Source organism: Panthera pardus, unplaced genomic scaffold, assembly GCF_024362965.1.
Source record: "Panthera pardus isolate Hobbes unplaced genomic scaffold, ASM2436296v1 HiC_scaffold_12, whole genome shotgun sequence".
In the NCBI taxonomy this organism is placed as follows: domain Eukaryota; kingdom Metazoa; phylum Chordata; class Mammalia; order Carnivora; family Felidae; genus Panthera; species Panthera pardus.
In genome coordinates, this window is record NW_026526677.1 from 97576666 (window position 1) to 97595078 (window position 18413).

The 18413-nt window shown below is 58.7% G+C and overlaps 1 protein-coding gene across 1 annotated transcript; it reads right to left on the bottom strand.

Annotated features, from left to right (window-relative positions):
• Positions 1-594: 594 nt before the first annotated feature.
• On the bottom strand, positions 595-18203 carry OAF (out at first homolog). Its single transcript, XM_019468868.2, is given in 5 exon segments — positions 595-1658; positions 3201-3381; positions 4280-4333; positions 4335-4415; positions 17422-18203. Coding segments are annotated over 5 exon segments (852 nt in total). The 5' UTR covers positions 17692-18203; the 3' UTR covers positions 595-1392.
• Between the last annotated feature and the right edge of the window lie 210 nt (positions 18204-18413).

Here is an 18413-nt window from a genome sequence, read left to right on the forward strand (position 1 = left end):
CGGCTCGGCACTTCCTATTACAGTCTCTTCAAACTGGAAGGTACTTTGGAAGCACAGAGACCTTCAGGATGTCTGGCTTAGCCGTCTCAGGTGTACAGGTGAGGAAATGCCTGCTCTTCTCACTAACAGTAACGATATTAATAATAGCGAATACAATGAACACTATCGTGCCGGGCACTTCAGATGTACGAACACCCATGTAAGTCTCACAATTAAGCCCATTTTATAGCAGAGAGCGCTGAGGCACAGGAAAGTAAAGTGACTTGACCCAAGATTGCACAGGAAACAAGCCACGCCAGGATTTGGACCCTGGCAGTTTGGTTCCGGGGTTTTTGCCTTATTGCTTGCCTTAATCTATTTATACTATTACCGTCTGACTTGCTCATCTATGTCTCTTCTTCTTAAGTGCAGAAGTTTTGTCTTATCCTTCCCTAATACGTCCCGGGTCCATCCACTCCCTGCTGCACAGCGAATGAGCACACAGCAGGTGCCTTTAGCGGTGTGTCGAGACTGGTCCCCGGCAGAGCGAACGCCCCTCCTGCCACCAGGTGGCAGCATTGGCCAAGAGTTCTTTCAGAACTCTGAGACGAGCTGTCAAATAAAAATTTAAACTTTTATTTCTGGTACAAATGATAAATACTTTGCATTAAAAATCTGGAATTCAAGTTTTCCTCATACTTCGTGCTCCCCCCCGCCCCAGAACTTTACAAAAAATATTTCTGTCTCGAGGAGGGAAGCTGGGGCCTGCTCTCCCAACAGAGTCTGGGTCTGGGGAAAGGCACATGTGGTGTGTGTCCGGGCTGGGAGGCCCTCACCTGCCCCAGTGTTGGGAGGACAGCAATGAGCAGAATGCACCGTGATCTGGCGGAGGGCCTATGGCAATGGTCCCCGACGGCCCCCTCGCTGGGACGTGGTCCCCTCCTCGTTGGGCATTTGACGGTGCAGAGGGGCCAGCTCCTTCCAGATGGGGGAGTGGGGGTGCGTGTGTGTGGGGGGCGGCCAGGGGGAAGGTCGGTGGAACAGGCACAGACACCTTTTAGGGTCTAAACCTTCAAAGAGTTCAACAGAATCACGGGCGATCACATTTTGTTTGCTTGAAAGAGAACACTTCAGGGGAGATGAAGGGGAGGGGGACACATCTGGAGAACCCCCTTCTCTCTGTCCCCAAGGGAGGCACAGGGTGGGAGTGGGGGCTGCCTTCATGAGTTAACCCCTGCCATGCCACACCCCTTTTCACAGTCTTGAGTGATGGGGCCAGAGGCTCCGGGATCAAGGGAGGAGAAGGGAGATAAGGCCTCAGTGGGGGGGCGGCCACCCCCTCCAGTGGCTGGGGGAAGGGCGGTGGACCCAGAGCAGCGAACTCAGAGACGGCCCCCTTTCACCCCAGCCCAGCTAGGGGTCCTCATCCCAGAGACACAGCTGCCGCTGGGGCACATAGAAGTCGAAGCTGTAGTTTTTCTGGCAGCTGCGGATGCCGCACTTGTAGGGGGTCGGCCGGTCACGGCTGTGGCAGTACTTGAGCATGCAGGGGTACCAGGCCAGGCTCAGGCCGTAGCGGCAGACACAGGGCTTCCCGCCATCCCCCACCTGCCCGCAGCGGGACAGGTGCACCTGCTCCGAGGCCTCCGGCAGAGCCTCAAACACGGAGCTGTCCACACCTGCGGGAGAGAGGCGGGCATCAGCAGAGGGGAAAGGGAGGGAGGAGCCCGCCCCGCATGGCCTCTTGGGGCATCCCATCAGCCCTGTGAGCTGAGCATTTCCATTCTCGTTTTTATAGAGGAGAAACCCGGCCCAGAGAGGTTTAGTGATCTCACTGCGGTCACACAGTAAGTAGTGGGAATAGAGCCCAGGTCTTTCTGACTTCAAGGCCTTCCTTACAGGGGCACCTAGGTGGCTCAGTCAGTTGAGCGTCCGACTTCGGCTCAGGTCATAATCTCATGGTTCGTGGGTTCTAGCCCTCCGTCGGGCTCTGTGCTGACAGCTCAGATTTGGATTCTGTGTCTCCCTCTCTCTCTGCCCCTCCCCTGCTCATGTCTGTCTCTCTCAAAAACAAATAAGTGTTAAAAAGAATTAAAAATAAAATACCACTATACCAGGATGTGATGGAATAGAGACGTGGGGAGAATGAATAGAAAATCGAGGAGAGCTTCTTAAAGGAGGTGGTATCTGAGGAGGGCCAGGTAGGGAAGGACCAGCACAAACATGCTGGGAAGTCAGGGTGGCCAGGGTACACACAGGGGTGCTGGGGGAGACAGCAGTGACCTGGCCCCTGGCTTGGCTCAGTGGCCACGGGACGGACCAGCCTCTCGGGGGGACAGTACTGAGCTTGAACCTCAGTTTGGAGTGCAGCTTACTGGGAGGGGTGTGTGTGGAGGGCATGAGTACAGCTCTTGGCTATTTCTTTTTTTTAATGTTTATTTATTTTGAGAGAGAGAGAGAGAGAGAGCACAAGAGAGCGAATGTGAGTGGGAGAGGGGCAGCGAGGGGGAGAGAATCCCAAGCAGGCTCCAGGATGTCAGCGCAGAGCCTGTCGTGGGGCTCGAACTCACCAACTGTGAAATCGTAACCTGAGCCGAAGTCAGCCGCTCAACCGACTGAGCCACCCAGCTCCCCCTGTTGGCCATTTCTAAATCCAGTGGTGCCCTGGGAAGGGCAGGCACTTCTCTACTGCTCAGCTGGCTGGGCAGAGGACCAGGGGCCTGGCATCTCCCTGTCCCCTCTGCACAGAGGACCTGAGGACAGTCCTGGGAACGGAATCAGGAAATGGGGCAGCAGTAAAGCCACACAGGCCAAAAGGCAGGGACCACACCAGAGACGGGAGAGAGATGCTGGCACCAGGGAAGGCATGAAGGAAAGGAGAGAGGGGGGCAGCAGGGGTGGGCAGGGAGGAGTGGGTGCCGACCCTGATACCTGTGCCCCCTCCCCCGACAGAGGTCCTGTGTTCTCACTAATGGAAGGAATGAGGTGGGTGCTGCCTGGGTATCTCCCTCCACACGACCTGGGAAGTCACAGGTCTGTGGGTCCCTACCTGGAAACGGTCGCTTTCGTCTGGCTGACTCCTCTCCCCGGAGAGCCACACGGGCACCACCTCCTCCAGGAAGTCTGCCCTGACCGACCCCAACCCGGTTTCGGGGTCTCTCCTCTGAACTCCCGCATCTCATTACCGCGCTCTCGCCTGGGTGATGTGATCCCAAGCTGACCTTGCTCCAGCCAGAAGCGGACGTCCTCCCGGCGGGTGTAGATGGTATCCACGGCCTCGGCACACACGTTGCGGAGATGGGGGCTCAGCAGGCCCCCCTGGCTGAAGTTGACGGCCATGTCCATGTGCAGGTGCTCTAGGCCCCGCACCTCCTCAGCCTGCCGCACTGCCCGAGGGTTCTTCTGTGTGGAGAGGAACAGCCACTCCCACCCGGCCTCCGAATGCTCCCTGCCCTGCTTTGCCTAATCGCTGAGAGTCAGACAGGCCAAGGCTGGTTGCCTTCAGAACCTTGGGGCAGGCTGGCAGTCTAGGGGCACCCGGCCTCTCCTCCAGCTTCTGGAGACACCAATCCCCAGGGCTCAGCCGAGCCTCTGCAGCTGGCCACTGGCCGGCGTCTGGGGCTGACGGAGAATTCTGACAGTCATCAGGGCTGGTATTGGAGGTGGCAGCCGGGCGAGCTGGCCCAGGACAGATGCCCCCGGGGTCCCACACCTTCCAACAGGCAGAGAACAGAGTCTGGGACCGGGAAGGGAGGGGAGGGCCTCGTTTAGGGAACACAGATGAGGCTGGGGGAGAGGCCCAGGGGCCAGGAAGGGACAGGGAGCAGGTCAACGGGCTGAAGGGTTCTGAACACTGCGCTGAACACTTTCCATGCATGCTCTCATTTAATTCTCAGTATAACTCATTTCTCCATAGGAAAGTAGAGGCTTGGAAGGCAACGTGTGCAACATCCCCGGGATACAGGGGGGTGGCGCTGGGTCTGAAGGCATATCTGACCTCGGAGTCCAAGCCCAGAATCTCCACCATAAAGGAGGAGGAGCTGAAATCAGGAGGCTGGAGGGATCTGGCAGTTGGGGGTCAGTGCAGATTAGCGATCTGGGGTGATGGGGTTAGGTCTGGCCTGGGGCGATATCAGGGGTTCAGGACTACGGGGTGAGAGTGGGGCGCCGGGGGGTGAGGGTGGGTCAGGGGCTGGGTGGGAGAGTGAGGTCGGGGTGCGGTTCAGGCTTGGGGCTGGCTGCAGGGCTGGGGGCTCTGGGGCAGGAGCTGGGCCAGGGAAGGCTCAAAGTGAGCACTCACCTGTCGAAGCTTGGCCATGGCCTCGCTGGGGATGATCTCATTGTGGTGCAGCCGGGGTGACAAAGCAGAGTGCCTGGAACTGACTCTGCCCCTTCTCCAGCTCCCCCAGGATCAGGGCTCGGAAGATCTTCACGTCCTAACGGGGAAGGGCAGGAGCATGGGGACCAGCTGGAGTGGGTGGGGCCTCCCACCCAGCGCTCAGCGCAGGCCTTGGACAGGACACGTGCCTGGACACCGCCCCGCGACGGACATTTCCCTCCTGCTGGTCTAGGAATTTTTATCTTTCCCATTTAAACCCATGACTCGAAAGAGCACACCCCAGATGTTCCAGAGCCCCCTGGAAAATTCACATGGTGAACCACTAAAAAGTCTTTTCAAAACAGAACTGTTTAAAAAGTACAGAACTTCACCTTGAAAGAAACAGCACCCTGTTTTTGGTGCCTGGCTCTTTCAAGGCGGATGCCGCCCCTCCGTGGCACCCACGTCACCCTGATCAGGGTGGGTCACAGCCTCTAGAACTACCTGACCAGGCCATAATAGGGGAGGGGTTGAACTTTTTACAAGTACAGATCCCAGAGTCTTTCTCATATTCTTGGTCAGTAGGTTGGGTGGGGGGAGGGGGGCGGTGCCTAGAAACTGGTGCTCCTCAAAATGCCCCCCAGTGCTTCTAATCGGCCAGGCCCCTGGCCATCCCATCTCAGACTGAGGTAGTGGGCATGGGACGGGGTTAAGGGCAGACGCAGCCCAAGCTGGCTGCAGCTGTTGCCAACTTCCGGCCTGGGGGAGCTGGGATGGCTCACCTTTCCCTTCCCCCCTCCACTTCCCCTTTCCCCTCGGGGTTACTAATGGCATTACCAGCAGGCCAATGGCTCCTTCCTGTTACTCACTCATTGCGTGCGTGCGTGGGGGAGGCTGGAGGGGAGCAGAGGGAGGAGGGAGAGGGGCCACAGGGCAGGATGGGGTTCCCCTGCCAATCTGGCTGCTGGAACGCTGTGCTCTGACCCAGCTGCACCCAAGGTGTCCCCCTGCTCTCACTCAGCTCTGTGCCTTGGCTAACTGCTCCCAGTGTGAAATTAGCAGGCCCCACTCAGAGGTGGTCCGGATCTGTCATGATGCTCCCTGCCAGGGAGGTACCCTGGCCACAAGGACCATTCTCCTCTAGAACCCCAATGACCCTGCACTGGCACTGAGCATATACAGGCCTGTGTAGTTATTCATCTTTCGACGTACGTGCCCTGGCCTCGCCCACTGAGAGAGCCCGCGGTGACTCAGGGGGTATGGTACGCCCACTAGAGTATAAGTGCTCTGAAACAGGGGCCAAGGTTCCCCTTGGGCTCCTGTACAGGCAGTGAGGGCAGGCCGTACCCCAACTCTGTCTTGTATTAGCCAGCGCCCACGCATATCTTCCAGCCTCTGTAAGCCTCACTGGCAAGATGGGGACGATAAGGCACTTCCCTGGTAGGCTTGTGTGAAAACAGTGTGGAGGCCACAGGAGAACGCCCGCCCACAGTAAGCACTCAGTAGGTGCTGGCTGTCGCAATCTCAAGTCTCGTCCCGGCAGTGATCAGCAAATGTTACAGGTGGCCTGTGTGCTGCCATCCCATAACCCCCGTGCACTTGTGAGGTCCCTTGACTACAGGGATGGGTCTTTTACTTTCCTCTCCTGCAAATGATCTCCAGCACAGGGAGGTGTGGGCACGTGCGGGGAGATTTTCCACCAGTATTGCAGAAGGAGAGACTGAGGCTCAGCTGGCGACAGAGGTTCCACGGGGCTCTTTCCGATGCCAGATCTCAAGGAAGGTGAATCAGAGCTTGGGTTAACCCAGCTTCCTCTCAACAGGAAATCCGTTCTTGGGCCCTGAGGCTGGAATCTCCTTGTCCTGCCAGGCTGGGCCATCCGATCTTCCTTCCGTTTGCTCAGGTTGGCTGAGGGGAGACCGGAGGCCGGTACGCTCGTGTATTTTCCACTGGGGGCTCACTTCCTGCCAGGTGAGACCTGATACGAAACTTCCCCTCCTAGGGCTCCGGGCAGCCGGGTGTCCCCGGCAGGACCCCGAGGCAGGATCCAACATTATTTTCAGCAATGACTCTTTAAAAGAACCTTATCTGGAATATTCAGAGCATCTTCTCCAAGACCCCAGCCAAATGCCTGCGGTCTGGCAGCTGCAGAGTGGTCTCTTTGCTTGGGGATATCACCTGCCCACCGTTCAGAGAAAGCATTTGAACTCTTAGACCAGACAGGAGGGTTAAAAACAAAACAAAACAAACAAACCTGCTTTGAGTTGTTTTTTTTTTTTTTCTCCCCTGCCTCTATATTAAACAACAATGTTGGTGACGGCAGCAAATGGGGGCACTAAATTGGGAATCTGACTGGGGGCGGAGAGAGGGAACGAGGATTTCTCATTGAGAGAGAAGATTTAGTCGTGGAGGGCAAAGATTTATTGAAGCTTATAACTGGAAGGGATAAGTCACTGTTCTTATGAGGATGTATCGTCCTGTCTAAAATCCTCACAACAACAGGAGGTAGGGAGGATGATTATTACTGAGTTTGGAACGGGTTACTTGCTCAAGGTCACGGGACGGGAGGAAACGTGGCCAGAGTTCTAACCCCCGGCGGTCTGACTCCAAAGCCAGTGTTCTCTCAACCACAAAACACCAGTGCCTCCCAGGTGTCCTTGACGCCCAGCTCGAGAAACTGAAGCTCAGGTCCAGACAGGCAGTGTGGTCCGCCCTTGGCCACACAGCTGGCAAGTGGCAGAACCAGGATTAGAACTCGGTTCCCTGGCCCAGCCGTGCCTGGAGGTCCTGGGAGTATGGCAGCTCCCACTCACGGTTCAGCGTGACTACCAAAAAGCAGCATCTGACACAGATATGAGGGTGACGTGAGGCAGGACCACCCTCCTAGCCCGCCAGCCTGCCCTGCCCAGAACCTCTATAGACCAGTGTCCCTCCCACCTTCTACACCTCAGACTCACCGCTAAGGTCCCGGGGGCCCCTTTCCCTCCAGCACAGAGGAAAGGGCAGGGGAAGAAGTCCCCCTGCTTCAGCAAACATCTGGCCGGATGCTAGGCCCAGGCCAAGGAAGTTTCTATAGGGCTCCCAGGACCCTCCAGCCCAACAGGAGCCGGCCAGCAGGCCGATGCGGGAGCAGGTCAGCAGGGGGGCAGAGACCTGAGCCGTGCAGCCGGTGTGGTGAGAGGGCTGTGGAGACAGAGTCTGCTGAAGTCCTTTGCCTATGGCTTTGTTTGTTTAGAGAGCACGAGTGGGGAAGGGGCAGAGAGAGAGCGGGGGCAGAGGATCCGAAGAAGGCTCCGTGCTGACAGCACAGAGCCCGAGGCGGGGCTCAAACTCATCAACTATGAGATCATGACCTGCGCTGAAGTCTGATGCTTAGCGGACTGAGCCACCCAGGCCGTGCCCCACCACCCCCGCCCCCAGACCCCTTGGCCTGTGGTTTTAAGTAAGCATCAGGAGTAGATAGGTTGTGGGACGGCACAGTAGTTAAGGACAAAGGCTCTGTAGCCAGAAGTACCTACATTCAAATCCTGGCGTTGCTTATACTGGCCGTGTAGCCTTGGGTGAATTAACCTCCCTGTACCTTAGTTTCCACATCTGTTAAATGAGTTAAACTAACAATGCCTACACCTCCAGGGATTATTGGGAGGGAAAAATGAGCGAAAGGTCTCAGAACACAGTGGGCTGAACTCCCTATTATTGTTGCCATCTCTGGCCTTGCTCCAATTGTGATCTATTCCAGACCTGCAGACGCAGGAGCAAAGGGTTTTCTCCTAAAGAGGCACCCGAGGCCCAGAGAGGTCGGGGGAGTCCTCTGGGAGTGGCAGGTAATCAGCAAATCTGTGGGAGAGCACTGGTTAGCATGACCTGGGGCAAGGCCTTCACAGGCACCAGGCTGGACAGGGAAGTGGCCAAAACCAAGGCAGGGGCCCCTGTCTTCACGGGGCTCATGGAGAGGCTGGCCTCCTGCAACCAAAGCCAGTGCACCAATAATGGCCGAGGGTCGAGGTTTATGATACGCGCTATGGGGCAAAGGATGGACGGAGGGGCGTTTGTTTTCCCCTTAACGATGGCGCAGGGAGGCGAGGAGGGAAGGAGGGAAGACTTCCCCAGAGTGAGGGACATTTCAGTGCTCCTTAGCAGTCAAAGGATGTTGGGGGGCTTTCTAGCAAAGAGAGAGGGGCATTTACAGAAGACAGGGAAATGTGACGCTCTTAACACCCCACCCCATCTATCCCTCCATGTTGTTATTGATCTGCCTAATGCCCTTCAAAGACCCCTCCAGAGGCTGGCATCCACTTCACCAACAGCTCGTCTTGGACTCCCTGAGCATTCAACTAAAGAGCTGGTAGTTCCCAGAAGACGCGATGAGGCCATGTCACTTTCCATGAGCTGATTCCTCTGCTGGGGATGCCCTGTCCTCATCTGCCTACCGTGTCTCAGGACTCGGTTCCAACGCATCCCCTGCTCTGGCCCGTCCCCCCCAATGCTACCCTCACCAACCCTCCAGCAGACTCAGCCGGCCCCAACTCCTAACCTCTACAGCACGAGTCCTGTTGTGTTTGCAACCCCGTCTTGCCGTACCTTCCAGACTCAGCTCCTTAAGCCTGGGGCAGTACCCTATTTGCAGCCATCTCCACCCCCTAGAACACAGTAGGTGCTCAGTAAGTGCCTGGCAACGAAGAAACGAAGGCAGGAGGCCACAAACGAGAGCCTGGAAGCATTCTGGGAAAACCACCAGGGGCAGGGGAGGGTGAGGGAGGGCAGAGAGAGAGGTCGAAGGAGGAGGCTGGTGAGAGGGGAGGGGCAGCAGGTCTGAGAGCCCAGCCAAGGAGTCTGGGCTTCATCTAGTGGATCCCCGGAAGCCACGGGTTTCGAGCTGGACCGGAAACTTGAGTTGTGCCGGGCCCGCGTGCACCTGATCTACATCGACAAAGGACCCCGTCCTCATGTGGCATCTTCTGCCTGGGCAGCAAGTCATCCAAGCCCTGCATGGCCTGCCTCTGGCTCAAGGGCGGAGACCAGGCCTTACTTATGCCGTAGCCTCAGGGTCTGGCACAGAGCTGGGTCGCCACTTATCAGCTGAGTGAACGAACGCATGCGTGCACGTGTGCTCCGGGGCCTCCATCAATTCCCTAGCCTCCAACAAGAAGGCTGGTAGTCCTCCAGCTGCTATTGTGGCTTTTAGAGGGTTTAGGGGATCATTGAGCTCAGGACGTGACCTCCACAAGTCATACAGCTGCAGAGCCAGGACCAGAAGCCCGGGTCTCCCGACTCACAGTCCAGTGACCTTCACGCCCCCCCCCCCAAGCTCCCCTGTCCGCCCTTGTCCAGATCTCCTCCTTCTCCACACTCACTCCCCGCCAGGCTGTGCTTCTGAGATCCACTGCAGCTCGCAGAGGGAAGGCTGTGCTGGCTCAGCTGTGCTGGGGCTCCGGGTGAACACCCATGAGACAGTGGAGGGCCACTCCGGGAAGCACAGGGGCGGTGGGGGGGCGGGCAGCCCTCTGCACTTGAACGGCAGACATCCTGTGCCAGGCCCAGGTGCAGCCTTCCTGGGGAGAGGCCCCAGGGGAAGCTTAATGTCAAGGAAGGGGAGCGACGCTGCAGACAGAGCACACAGGAGTTCGGCTGCGATGACAGCAGAGCGGTCACACCGCCCTGGACCGCCGACCCCCAGCCTCAGATAAGACGGGGGAGAGGGACACAAGCTTCTCTTTTGCTTCAGCCGCTGTTGCGGTTTTCTGTCTCAGCCAAGTCAGATCCTAAGTGATACGCAGGGATGCCCGCCTGCCTCCCCCCATTCATGGGCCACGCGTCTGGAGTCTTTCACGCGTACTTGCTGCTTCTAGAACAATCTCTTTCACATGCAGTGGCTCCTGTCTCTCCCCGGCTCCCATCGGCTCGGCTGCACACGGCCAACCCCCCCCCCATCCCCCTGCCTCGCATGCTGGTTGCTCACACGAGCACTGCCTCCCTCCGTGTCCCCCCACCTGTGGAGTCTCCACCTCACCCCTTTCTCGGAGTCTCCACCTCACCCCTTTCTCTGAGTCAGTGTGGTGTCTCTCAGAGTCTCTCGCGCAGCCTCACGCACTCCCTCACCCACGGTCTAACAACGTCCTCACCCCGCTGTCACACTCTGCCCCCTTCTCCAGAGAGCCCACCTGGGGAGAGGAGGGGGCCTCTGCGATCTCAGACCTCCCGCCAGCCCAGCACTCCACCATGGGGAGCCGAAAACTAAGGGGGCCAGGGTGGGGAGCTGCCCCCTCCCTCAGTGCCCTCCCAGCCACCCACCCTTCTGTCCAGGGTCCTTGCGAAGCACCTGCTCCCCCCACCCCTCCTTGCTCTTGGACAGCAGACACGGTCTCCTGGGAGTGTCCTCGACCATCTCTGTCTCCTTCCCGTCACACCAGAGCGCATGATTCTGAGGCCCGGGCTGAGCCAATCTAAATATTTATTCCTCTGCTCCTGGCTGGGGCCGCTTTATGGCTAGAGAAGGGGCCAGTTTTGTTGGACCGTGGCGGCGAGGAGAGGCAGCCCGGAACCAGCACCTTCCTAACCCACGCTGGCTGCCCTGGGGCAGACACGGGAGCGCCTTGGCCCCTCTGCCCCATCTACTCGAGCAGGAACAGGGGTGGATGGGGTCAACCCAAAGCCAGGCGGGGCACATTCCCAGGCGGGTGCCCAGGGACTTACGCTGCCCCCATTACAGGGATGTCTGTATACCCTCAGGGCCAGTCCTGGGACAAAAGCTTCTTGTTAAGGGGCATTAGCACCATCACCAGTCAGGCGCAGTGCCCTCTGCCCTCCTCCCAGCCCCCCGAGCCCCCAGTTCTCTGTCAGCCAAATCCCAAAGGTCACTACTGTTCCAACTGCCCCGGGGAACAATGTGAGGCTTTATGTGGATCGACTGTGCCCCACTGTCCCGCTGACTCAGGGCTCCTAAGATGGGGCTCCATACTCCTCTCTCACCCGGATTCCCAGCCCCAAATGCCTCTGTTGCTCCCTGCCCTTTATCGGAATCCACAGCGGCAGCCACTTAAACACTTGCCAACCTAAGGGACGGAAGAGCCTAATGACGCGCTGGCCCCTAGAGCAGAAAGAAAGTGCCAGAACAATGGGCTTGCCAGCGAGCAAGGAGAGCCGGGGAGGGGGGACCTGCCGGGGCCCTGGCTGGCACCGCTACCTCACTTCTCACGAGCCTACGCTGGCCTCTGCTTTGCCACAGCCTCTGATTCACTTCTCATCGGACCGTGAACATCACGCTAGTGTCTCGGCCATGCCTGTGCCGTGTCTGGGCCTCGGGCTCCGAGAGGTCAAGTGGCTCGTCAGGACGCACAACTGGCGAAGGGCAGAAAGATGTACACAGTGAGTGTTCAGTGGTCTCCGTGAGATCTTTTACAAACGGTCCCTGTACCCCCCGCCCCTTGCATCCCCATCTCTCTAGAGGAAGAGCCTCTTGGCACAAAGCTGCCAAGGGCCAATACTCAAATCCACCAGGGGTTATGAGCTCGGGGGGGGTAGGGGTCCAGCTCAGGTCTGTAGAGAGGAGGGTTTCTCTGTAGATCTGTTCCTCTGCATGAAGGTTTTCCGTCAGCTTCCTTCTTCCCTTTCCCCTCCCCTATTCAGGTATCTTCGGCCTTCTGGAAGAAGCCTACTTACGTTATGGCGCACATAGTCAACTGCCATACAGCGGAAAGATCCCTGGGTCCTAATCCCGGGTCATTAGCCACTTGATCTTGTCACAGTCGCTTCAGAGCTCGAAGCCTCAGTTTGCACATCTGCAAAATGGGGGTAACCCCTGCCTCACGAGGCAGTAGGGAGGATCAAAGGAGGCTGTGCGTGAAAGCACCCAACAGCGTGTGACCTGAGGGACCACTTGGCGCGTGAGATACAGGGACATGCGGTTCTCATCACGAGGCTGCACCGTTCCTGTGAAAGAGACAGCCCTACCCTGCCTCTCCCCATCTTATTTCTAGCAGGCCACTCCTCCCTGGTTCCAGGTGGGAGTCTTCACTGCCTGACCCAGGATCTTTGGCTAGGACTCCCCCTGGACATTGGCATTCAGGGGTGGGAGATGCTTGCCAAGCTTCAGGGAGCATATCTCAACCTTCCCTCAGGGCTCTAGATCCCTGATCCATGGAAGAATTCCTCAGACACGGCAGAGGGACTGCTGTGAGCCCCGGGGGCCCCACGGCCACAAGCCAGGTTGTTCCATCCGGTCACTTCTCGTAAACTCCTACGAGGAAACGCTCTGGACCCCAGAAAAGCCTGGGCCTCTCCTGAAAGCATCTCTGCTGCCCTCCGTTCCCCAAGAAGACAGCCCGTCCATCACAACCCTGTGTTCCCAGCTGCTACACTTCAGAGGCCCAACGCAGAAAGGGCAGGGGGAGACTGGTCTCTCGCAGCTTCTCCGGCCTGACATCTGTGTGACTTGACATCCCGTTGTAATAAACAGCCTCCGGCAGCGCGCGGTCATTTGCACGTTCCACATCTTGCAGACTACATCTGACAGCATGCAGCTTCCCACGCTGCTCCCTCACCCCAAGCAGGAGCCCCCTAAGGCGGGGGCTCTGGTGCTCTTTGGACTGTTCCTTCCTGACTCCCACTCACCCATCGGCACTCAGGCCGGGGCTCAAGTTTCAAGGACGCTTCTTGGGTCCTTCAGAGTGACCTTGAGCTGACCCACACCGCCATGTGGCTCCCCTTATCTTGGCTCCACGGCACAGCCCCTCCGGGTCCCTCCTGCCATGCTTCTGGAGGCTGTGGTTCCTTCCTCCCCCCTCCCGCTGCACCCACTGCCCTGAAACAGTTGGACATGACTTTCTCATATCTTTCAGGCCCACCCTACCCTTCCGGTCAGCACCAAACCACACTGCCTGCAACATGACTCATCCCTTCCCTCAGCTTTTGGACGCTCAGACCAGGGAGCCAAGGGGAAAGAGAATTTGGACGGGGACACCAACCTGGGGGACGGGGACCAAGCGGTCTGACTGACAAAAAGCCAGGTTAGAGCCTGGGGGCGGGGACGTGGCCGGTATTAGATATTGCCCGGTGAGTACGTACATACGAGTATAATTGCATCCACGGGATTTGGACTATAAAGGAGAGTACCGTCGACTGGGTGTGTATTAGGAAGGACGGTGTGCGTGCCGCGGGCAGGTAGAATTAGGCCTAACGCCTATACGCTGCTTCAAGCACATTAGGGTTCCCCCGGGTAGAATGACGGGTTGCCAAGTGCTCAGTGACTGTGGGCTCTCCCTGTATTTAACAGTCCAACCTGGGCCCCGCCTCCAAGTCCCCTCCCTTCCCTGGAACAGCTATACCAGTGGTTCCCGAACCTGCTGCCTGCTGGAAATCGTGGGGCCTCTTTAAAAATACCGTTGCCCTCAGAGATCAGATCGAATTGCTCTGGGCTGCAGCCCAGGCATCGGGATTCTCCAAAGCTACCCAGGTGATTCTAACGGACATGAAGTCTGGGAGCCACGGAGCCATGGCACTTTTTTCAAAGCCAGAGCTCAGTCTGCCTGACGGTCAGCAGCCTTGGGGCAGGGTATGCAGCGACAGAGGAGGGCCGCTTGATAGCTCCAAGCGACCTGCGGAGTCTATCCTCAATCCTTGCCTGGGCTCCAGGCTCCGTGTCCTACAGCGAGCGGATTACTCTGATTACTGTTACTGCCTCGCCGCCTTCGGGTCCAGCGTGGCAGGGTGGGGAGAGCCAGACAGTCCTAGAACCCTGCCTCTCAGTGGAGGCAAACAGAGAGGGTGGGAGGGGCTGGGGAGAGGGGGCTGGGGGTGGGGAGAGGCTGGGCCAAGGGCATCCGGCACAAGGCCAGTCCCTGCAGCCCTGGGTATTCTGGCGGGCCAAGAATGACCGCTCCGTGCTCGGAGGGGCTGGTCGGCAATGCTGCGGTGTGACTGGGGGAAAGGGGTGCCCAGAGGGCTGGTGAAACATTACTGCCGGGTGTATCCGTGAGGGTGTTTCCAGAAGAGATGAACATTTGAATGGGCAGAAGGAGTAGCAGAGATGGCTCTTGCCAGTGTGAGTGGGCACCAACCCATCCGGGGAGGCTGTGGATCGGACAAAAAGCCGAGGAAGGGTGAGTGCGCTCTCTCTGCTCGGGCTGGGACATCCGTCTTCTGCCCTTAGACATTGGCACTCAGGCCTTGGGACTCAGGCTGGAACCGCACTGCCAGCTTTCCTGGGCCTCCAGCTTTTGCAAATGGCAGATCGTAGGACTTCTCAGCCTCCACGATCATGAGGGCCAATCTCTTGTAATAAATCTCTTTCCGCGTATCTCACTCTACGGCCCGTTGTTTCTGTTTCTCTGGAGAGCGCCCACACGCCGTGCTTTGAGGAGAAGGTTATGATGAGGGGCTCAAGGCCCCTCCAGGCTCAGCACTGACTCTGGGTCCATCATTCAACCTCTCTGGGTCCAGGCTCAGCACGGAGGGCCCATGCTGCACTGTCATGTGGGCAACGATTACGAAAGTTAGCGGCTTCCATTTCTTGAGCGCTTAGCACGGGAGCCGACGCATAGTGGGCACTTCACGTGGATTACCTGTTTACTTCTCATGATAGCCATGGGATTGGTGCCATTATCACCCCCATTTTACAGATGAAGAAACGAAGGCCTGCAGAGCTCAAGTCCCCTGCCCAGGGTTAAACCGTATCAATCTCATTTCGGTCTGGACTGTCTCCTAAAGGTGAGAAAATGGCAAACATTGCCATTCCTAAGTGGACTGGGGTGTTTGGTACACAAAACAAAAGGAACACAACGTTCAAGACTTCTTCCCACGGGAAAAATTGTTACGTCTACATAGAACCTTGTGTAAATCTGCCAAAGGCTATGGGGCACAAGGCCTTGAGGACTGAGAGGGCCACGGAAGGATCCGCATAGAAAAGCTGCTCTGGCCAATGTAGACAGCGACTTGGGTGGGGGAAAGGCTATGATGCCCCGCCCCGGGCTAAATGAGAAACCCGGAGCTGGAGAGCCCTTAGAGAGCGGGTTCCCTTTCTGTGCCTTCTGCCCCCAGTTCCAGTCCTTGCTGGTGAATTAGGAGATGCCAGGGCGGGTGTGAAAGGCCAGGTTCTGGGTCAGAAGCTAACCTGAAAAGCAGACTCTGGACTAGAGTCAAACCTGGGTGGAGGTTTGAACCACCGCGGGGATTAAAATGGGGTCCTTGCCATCAGCTCCAAGCGGCTTCTCCAACTGGGCGGTCAGCCCCCTACTAAACTCTCAGCTCCAGACCCCAGTTCCACACCCCACTGCCACTGGGGCACTCCCCTCTCCTGGCCCACAGGGTAGAGTAATAAAAAAGTTTATGCTGCAGCCAGAGGCTATAAAAGCTCAGCCCTACCCGTTGTGTCTCTCACTGATGTCCTAGCCACAGCCTCAGCTGCTGAAGAGGTCCCAGGAATAGGGAAGCCTCTCCCCAGGGTTCCAGCTACCATAAAACAGTCGGCATTGGGCAGGAAGGTTAGGAGACTCTTGTCCTAGCCAGCGGGGCACTCTCAAGTACAAAGGGCTTCGGTGGAAGGTTAGAGGGGAAGATGAGACCACCGCCCCCTGAGGGGTCTGGCTACTCTGGGATTTCCCAGGAAAAGAAAGCATTTGACAAAATTTCCCCTGGAGTTTAGGTGTGGGGAGGCAGGAGGTATTCTGGCCCCGCCAGCTTCCTTCTCTCCACACACGAACCCACCTGCCTCTACCTGAATGTGAGAACCTAGCTTGGGCCTACTGAGTAAGGAAGGGCCACAAAGTCTTCCCAGCTGGGATGACCACCCACACCCCATGGTCCACCTATGTCCCATGTCAGTGACAACTCAGTAGTTTTGGGACAGGTCGGCAGTCAAGCCCTATCTCCGCTGTCCACTGGATCCCCTCCCCATGCTTCTCTATGGCAGTTTTGCTGGGTCCCTAGCTGCCTCCCCAAGTTCTGCTCCTTTCCTCTCAAGCTCCCACTCTCTAAGAGGGAGGAGAGAGAGATGGCTTGGGCGAGGCTCTATAGCCCTGAACTTCTCCAGCTGCCCAGCTATCTAACTGGCCTCACCTCTCCACTTCCCCAGAGACAGGGCCTCCTTTTATCAGAAGAGGGGCTGGTGTGTGCATGTGCGTGCGTGCGTGTGTGTGTGTGTGTGTGTGTGTGTATCAGGAGACTCCTTTCAAGTACCTACTCCTCACCCACCCTCTTTCCTTCCAGAATTCCTGCTGCTGGGTCACCGTTAGTCACTCACTGCCCTTCCGGGCCCATTTACTGATAACCCCCCAGTTCCTCCAGTCTCCCCCCAACCCCAACAACCTTGGGGGCCACGTCCACCTTCTGGTTCCTTACACATACTGAATAGGGGCTGCTTTCTGCCCCCTTCCTGCAATCTGGGCCAAAACATGGAGGTTGGCCAGCGGTCCTGCCAGGCGCAGTAAGGAGTGGCAACTCTCCCAGAGTGCGGGGACCTCACGTAGGGCCTCTCCCCAGGTTCTCCTTCTTCAAGCTTCCCAGCCTTCCAGACCCAGGAGCAGAGGTAGCTTCTCCTTGGTCCCGGAGGGACAAGGGACAATCAGCTCTTACCTCCCGGCCTCCCTCCCGCCATGCCTCCGGCCTAGAACGGTGCAACACGAGAGTTGGTTCAAAGACTCCAAGATGTCAGAGCTGAGGGGCCTGGAGCCACCTCACCGACCTGTGCAGAGGTGAAAAACGAGGCCCAGAGAAGGAAAGGGACTTGCCCAAGATCACACAGCAAGAACCCAGGACCTCTGATTGCCAGCCCAGGACTTTCTCCTCTAGAGCACAGGGAAATGACTCCAAGAAGGGAGTCAACTCTTTTGAAGGAGAGTCCGCACCTGGAGGGCTCTGGGAGAGCTGGAAGAGAAGTGGGCAGAAGGCTGGGAGTCAGGGAGAGAGAAGGGGCCTGGGCACCCAGAGCAAGGGGGTGAAGGACTGGAGGGCCGGCGGAGGACTTCCTCCAGCAGAATGAAGGGGCCGGATCTGGGTGCCGGGGACCCCGACGACCCTGGCTCAGTCTCTCCCCTCTCCTGGCCCGCCTTCCACCTGCAGGCCTCAGTGCGACCGGGGACCCCCGGGCGCCCGGGCTCCCACGGCCCTCCAGGCGAGCGACGGTGCCTCACCTTCTTGAAGTCGGCGGTGAAGGAGACGAGGGTGCCGTCGGGCTTGCGCAGCTCGAGGCTGATGCTGTCGGCGTCGCTGTCCGCCTGCAGGCTCTCCTCGGTGACCTGGCCGTCGGGCAGCCGCACGCGGACCCGCAGCTCGGCCGGCGCGCCCGGCCCGGCGCCCACGCCGCGCGGCGCCCCCAGCAGCGGCCCGAGCAGCGGCAGCAGCAGCAGCAGCAGCAGCGCGGGGGGCGCCGTGGGGACCCCGCGGCGGCCGGGCGGGCGCATCCCCGGGGGCCGCCGCCGCCCTCCGCGGGCCCGGCGCGCGGCGTGCGAGCCGAGAGGGGCGCTGCCAAACTTCGCGCGAAGTTGCTGGCTAGTTCGGGGCGCGCGCGGGGCAGCGGCTCCCCGGGGGGCTCAGGCGCGGGGGGCCCGCGACGTGGCGCGGACGCACGTGGACTGCGCTCCGCCGCGCGCCCCCCCGGCGGCTCCGAGGCGGACGCGGCGCTCCCGGGGTCCCCCCCCCGCCCGCCCACCGGCCCAGCGCCGCGACCGCCGCGGCCCCCGACTCCGGCGCGGCGAGACTCTGTTTTGCACTTTTCATTCAATCCCACCCCCCGTCACTTCCTTCGGAAAACAGAAACCACCAGGACCTGCCTTAAAGAGACCGCGCACCTCTCGGCCCTTAAAGGGCTCGCGGCGGCTCCCCGCGCTCCGGCTGCGGCCCGGGGCAGGGGGCGGGGACAGGGGACCGCGGCGCAGCGGCTTTGTGGGAAAAGGGCTTTCTCGATCTCCCTCCCTCCCTGCCGCGCCCCGCGCGACCCGGCCGTGTCAGGAGTTGGCTCAACGGGCAAATCCCTTCCTCCCAGCAGGGGCGGGACGGGTGACTCTTCCCCCGTCCCGTCCACCTCCCCCCGCCCCCGCCCCCGCCCCCGCCCCTTTGGCTTGCTCTTGTGCCACGTGGACGAAATAATCGGGCTTGGTGTTTTAGGGGTTTTGTTTGGTCTTTT